Below are 5,320 nucleotides of genomic sequence, written 5' to 3' on the forward strand. Positions count from 1 at the left end.
GAGTGGCCCAAGTGTCCCCCTACAGATAAGTGGGGCCCATCTGTGCAGTGGAACGTTCTCCAGCCTTAAACAGAAGGGACATTTTGACTCCTGCCCCCACTGGGATGAACCCCGAGGACACTGTGCTCAGTGCCATGAGCAGCCACAAAGGGACAACACAGTGTGACCCCACTTCTGAGAGTCCCCAGAGGTGTCAGATCATAGAGACAGAATGTGGACAGTGGGTGTCCGGTTGGGGGACGGGGAGAGATGGGGAGCTTGCGTTTCTTAGGGGCAGTTTGGGAAGAGGAGAAAGTTCTGGAGGTGGGGGAGCTGTTCACAACATTGTGAACATGCCTGATGCCGCTAATTGCTCACTTAAAAAGGTCACAGTGGCAAATTTCATGCTGTGTGTATGTTGCTGCAATGTAAACAAGTAGTTGTAGGAAAAAGTTCTGGCTGCCTCAGAAGACGGGACCAGAAGGGGCCAGGCCACCAGGAGTCCAGATGAGGGGCAGCAGCCCGGGCAGTAGCGGGAGATGGGGAGGGGGATCTGCTGGCCCTGGGGGTGCAGCAGACACGATTTCTAGAAGGGCTGCTGCATGTTTGGTGTGAGACTCTACAGAGACAGACTGTCCTGACCTGAGTCAGGGAAGGCTGTGGACATAACAGCTGTTTGATCTTGGCAGGCAGGGAAGGGGTGACATCAGATCAGCTAGTTATCTCCCCTTGCTGGTGTTCGGGAAGCAGCTAGACAGGGGAGCCTGAGGCTGGTGGCTGGTGTACACAGTCGCAGGTGTATACCGTCCCAGAGGACGGACTGTCAGGAGGGAACATGAAGAAGTGGGGGGCAAATGACCGCCCAGCAGCGCCCTGAGGGGTGCGGGCGAAGGTGGAGCGCTGCGGGGAGGGGACTGCGGGGCTGCTGAGCCGGGGCGGGGGTCCTGGGGATGTCCCAAAATTCTGTGGGCAGGCTAAGGTAGCCGAGGTCGCAGACCGGGCAGGAGTGGGTTCAAGAGAGAAAGGAGGGGGAAATGGATCACGGGGAGAGGTGCAGCCCAGGCGGGGAGAGTGCGAGGGACTCACTAGGCTTGTTTTCTTCGGAAATTTAAAAAAATCACTGGGGCGCCTGGGGGCTCCGACGGCCAAGCGGCTGTCTCTTGATCTCCGCTCAGATCTTGGTCTCAGGGTCCTGAGTTCCAGAGAAGAAAAAGAGATCACAGGCTCTTCCCTGGAGAGGAGGCTCCAACTGAGAGGGGAAAGCCGGTGCTCTGGGGACTGGACAGCAGCCCTAGGGGGATGGGGAGAGAGGGAGCTCCGCGATCCCCGCAGTCAAGACCCCCTCCGAGCTCCGAGTGCCGCCCCGGGTCCCGGCCCCGACATCCCGCGGCCCCTCGGTCCCCTCGGCCAGGCGTGCGCAGTCGCGGCAGGAGGTGGAGGGTGTGTTGGGCTCCAAGGTCAGGCTGGACCGTGTGTTGGCCTGAAGAAGAACAGAAGAAGTCCCCTGGGTGCCGGGAGTGCCGGAGAGCGGGAGAGCGCACGCGACGCTGGATCCGCGGGGCTGGAGGGGTTGGAGCCCGGCGCTATTGGAACCCCCGGGACGCAGAGCACCGCATCCTCTCCCTACTAAGCAGGGAGCGCTGGACGAGCCTGCGGCTGGGCCGGGAAGAGCGTGCTCCAGAGCCCCGCTGCCTGAGGTCTACCGGCGCCTTGCTTCTGGGTAGGCTGGGTCCCCCTCCGCACGTGGACGAGGCTGTGTGCCTGTGTGCGGAGACGGTGACCGGTAAATGTCACAAAGGTGAGATGGAGAGGCAAAGAAAAGCCAACGTCGAACACGTCTTCGGTCCTAGGGGCCAGGAAGGCTGCAGCGCAGGGCTCCGCCCCGGGAGCCCCCCCGCCCCCCCAGGAGGAAGAGCACGGAAACGCGCACGTCCGGGATCGCGGCCTGCAGTCTCCTCGGCCCAGCACCGCCCCCCCCCCCCCGGAGCCCCGCCCCTATGGGGAAGAGGAGACAGTGGCAAGTCACGAGCACCTGCCCCTTCCCTGGGTCGGAAAGGCCGCGTCCAGCCGGCCACAGCAGACCCGAAGCCCTGCGCAGGGGGGCGGGACGTCGGGGCGCCACGCTGCCCCGCAAGGTGCGGGCTGCTGGGGTCTCCCGCACCGACGCGGCCGGTACGTGGGCTTGGGGCGCCTCCCCCGGAGCTGGCGTCCCAGGAGACGCCAAGTGGAGCGCGTCCTTTCCAGAGGGGCCGGTCCGGAACCTGAAACCCGCGCGCCTTGGGCGCCTCGGGGGAGCACGCGAGGCTCTTCGCTTCCAACAGCCCTGCGCCTTCACGAGGAAGAAAAGTGCACAGGAAAGCCAAGCGACCCCTCCAAAGTCACACAGCCCGGGAAGGTGGTAGGACCTCAAGGCTGGGAGAGGTGGGGCCAAAGGGGAATGACAAATAGTTGTCCACACTCCGAGAGGTGTAGAGGAAAGACCCGGTCGGCCGGAGGGCTTGTCCCCGATCCTGAGGGTCAGGGGCGAGGCCGCGCGGGAGTGAGGACCAGAGAGGGTGGATTTTCCACCGCCCCACAGTCTGGCTCGCCCCTGGCCCTGATCTCCTCCGAACAATGCGACCCGACGCCACCGGACCCTAGCGGCCAGCGGGGAGCCTCCCCGCCCCCTGGCGAGCATAGAGCCCCTCCCTCAGGATTGGCCCCAGGGTCACCCCGAGACTGGGCACCGCTGGACGCCAGCAGCAGATTTCCCGCTTCCTCAGCTTTGCTCCCGCCCGCAGTGGCTCTGGAGGCGGCTGGCTTCTGCCCAGCCGCCGCCTCCTCCCGGCAGCCCTCCGGACTCCAAGGTCGGTGAGCCTGGTGGGGGTTGGAGGTGCAGTCCCCGTCAGGGCTGAGCCCTCAGACTCTCGGAGCTTCCTCGGCCCCTTTAAACTGGTGGTTCCAGCAATCTGGGGTTCCCATGACAACAACGGCGGATGGGGGACCCGGGCGGGGTCCGGTCGGAGCGCATGCGCGGTGCGCGGCCGACGCAGCACGTCTTCCCGAGTCGCCGGCGCTGCTGTCGCGGGGTCCCTGAACCGCGGTGAGGGCGGGGTGGGGCGTTCGCAGGCCTGGGGGGCGGGTTACGGGGTTCCCTGAACTGGGGTGAGGATGTGTATGAACCCCCGTGAGGGCAGGATGGGAGGGTACGCGGGCCCGGAATGGGGCGGGGTAGGGGGGCTGCTGAACCGGGGTGAGGGGGGTCCGTGAACCACGGTGAGGGCGTGGTGGGAGGAGTTCGCGGGCTCGGGAGATGAAGGCGGGGTAGGGGGGTTCCGGGACCCGGGGTGGGCGGGGTGTGAGGGGTTCGCGGGCCCGGGGGTGAGGGAGGGGTGGGAGGGTTTCGGGAGTTTCGGGTGGGCGGGGTGGGCGGGGCTCGCGGGCCTGGGAGGTGAGGGCGGGGTGCGGGATCCGTGAACCACAGCGAAGGGTTCGAAGGCCTGGGGGGTGCGGGGGTGGTGGGGGGGTCCCTGAACCGGAGTAGGGAGGGGTGGGCGGGGTTCGAGAGGTTCACGGGCCCGGGGGGTCCGGGCGGGGTGGGAACGGGTCCGTGAACCGCGGCGAGGGCTGTGTTGGGGTGCTAGGTGTTCGAGGGCCTGGAGCTGGGGGTGCGGGCAGCGTGGGGAGGGGTCCGTGAACCGCGGCGAGGAGTTCGCGGGCCCGGGGGGTTGCGGGCGGGTTAGGGAGTCGGTGAAGCCCGCTGAGGGCGTCACTGATCCCCGCGGCTCGCTGCAGGGCGGCCCCGGCTCCCAGTGCTCGGCCATGGCCCCTCTGCCGCTGTGCAGGCTCCCGAGGTCGCTGCCGCCGTGGCTGCTGCTGCTGCTGCTGAGCGTGGCGCTGTTGGGTTTCCAGGCCCGCGCCGAGCCCGCCGCCGGGAACGCTGTCCCCGCGCAGAGTACGTGCGTCGCGGAAGGTTCCCCACGAGGCCCCGACGCCACCGGGGCGTGCGAGAGCACCATGCCTCCCTATTGTTCCCAGCACCGACCCTGCGCCCCTTCCGCAGTCGGCCTCCCGGGCCGCCCCTTCGGTGGGAGGTGCTGGGGTGGGGGGGAGCTGGGCTAGGGTGACGTTCCGTCCGCTCTGATGCGCACCCCCGCAGGCCGTCCGTGCGTGGACTGTCACGCGTTCGAGTTTATGCAGCGCGCCCTTCAGGACCTTCGGAAGACCGCCTACAGCCTGGACTCGAGGGTGAGCCCCTCTAGCCGGGAGGCAGCTGCCTGGGGGTGGGGGCCAGGACCCAACCTGTGGCACTGGCCGGTGTTCTTCCTGCCCTCATCTGGCTCCAGTGTTCGGAGGGGCATTCTGGGCGCAGGCCTCACCCATGAGCATTTCCAGCCCCCTGGAGGGAGGGTGCCCCCAGCTCCAAGGCCAGTACCTGAGAAGGAACCACCAGTATCATTCAGCATCCCCCCACAGGGGGCAATGAGGCCCAGCGGCCAGCGGATAGAGGGGTCACTTTCCCTGGGTGAGAAAGGGTTGTGAGGTGGGAAGGGTTGGGCAAGAAAGGGCAGCTTGGGCACGGTGGTCTGGGAGACTCCGCATCCCCCAGCCTCACTTGGGGAGGAATGGGTGTGCGCAGAGGGTCACCCCCCAAGTCTAGGAGGAACGGGGAGCCCTCCCACCCTCACCTGCGTCCTCACTGTGCCTTAGCTAAGGGAATTTTCACTTAGAACAGAGATAGGTACTCCTCTCCGGAATGCGGGAGAATCTCCAGAAGTGGAAAGGAGGGAAGACCCTACCCAGGTCCCCTTTCCTGGCCAGCTCCCCAAGGCCCAGATCGAGGTCTGGAGTGCTTCTAGCGTCTGGATCTCATTGAGTCTGAGGCCGGGGCCCTGAGAGGAGCAGCCCCAGCCCATCTTGGGGATGGTGTTTGGGAACTCTGAGAGGCAGCACATGGGTTGAAGGAGAACCACTGGGAAGTAGTCCAGGCTGGGGATGAGCATGTGCTGGGTCCGGGACAGGACAGCTGAGCCAGCAGAAACCACAGAGAGTCTAGAGGAAGAACGTGGGGAGGGGAAAAGGCCCCCAGGGTAGCACAGGGTCTGACCATCAGGGTGTTTGGAGGGTTCTGAGGTTTCAGGAACAGTTGGAGAGGGTACGGCCAGTACCACCTGGAGATGATGTGCCCTCGGGAGCTGGCAGATGGAGTGCCCTGCCCTCACTGCCCCTATTGCTTTGCAGACCGAGGCCCTCCTGCTGCAGGCCGAGCGCCGGGCCCTGTGTGCCTGCTGGCCTGCCGGCCGCTGAGGCCCCTCATACGCCACTATTCCCCCATCAATAAACACGGGCCCCACATGCTGTG

The 5,320-nt window shown here is 65.9% G+C and overlaps 1 protein-coding gene across 4 annotated transcripts; it reads left to right on the top strand.

Moving 5' to 3' along the window:
* The first annotated feature begins 2,186 nt into the window (after positions 1–2,186).
* C2H4orf48 (chromosome 2 C4orf48 homolog) lies at positions 2,187–5,320 on the top strand. 4 transcript variants are annotated; one of them, XM_032333597.1, is made up of 4 exons: positions 2,187–2,377; positions 3,754–3,913; positions 4,118–4,206; positions 5,200–5,320. In XM_032333597.1, exons 2-4 carry the CDS (start codon positions 3,781–3,783, stop codon positions 5,263–5,265), a joined length of 288 nt encoding a protein of 95 aa, XP_032189488.1. In that variant the 5' UTR covers positions 2,187–2,377; positions 3,754–3,780; the 3' UTR covers positions 5,266–5,320. The 4 variants fall into 4 exon arrangements, with proteins under 4 accessions (XP_032189488.1, XP_032189489.1, XP_032189490.1 ...); XM_032333598.1 differs by having other exon boundaries at positions 2,187–2,374; XM_032333599.1 differs by lacking the exon at positions 2,187–2,377 and adding an exon at positions 2,954–3,061.

The sequence above is a fragment of the Mustela erminea genome, chromosome 2, assembly GCF_009829155.1.
Source record: "Mustela erminea isolate mMusErm1 chromosome 2, mMusErm1.Pri, whole genome shotgun sequence".
Taxonomy (NCBI): Eukaryota; Metazoa; Chordata; class Mammalia; order Carnivora; family Mustelidae; genus Mustela; species Mustela erminea.

What these genes read in the sequence shown, in the direction of transcription:
- C2H4orf48 (XM_032333597.1), top strand. Translation starts at nt 3,781, where the DNA reads ATGGCCCCTCTGCCGCTGTGCAGGCTCCCGAGGTCGCTGCCGCCGTGG. An exon ending in GAACGCTGTCCCCGCGCAGA is followed by an intron (nt 3,914 to 4,117) that starts GTACGTGCGTCG and finishes GCACCCCCGCAG; the next exon opens with GCCGTCCGTGCGTGGACTGT. An exon ending in CCTACAGCCTGGACTCGAGG is followed by an intron (nt 4,207 to 5,199) that starts GTGAGCCCCTCT and finishes ATTGCTTTGCAG; the next exon opens with ACCGAGGCCCTCCTGCTGCA.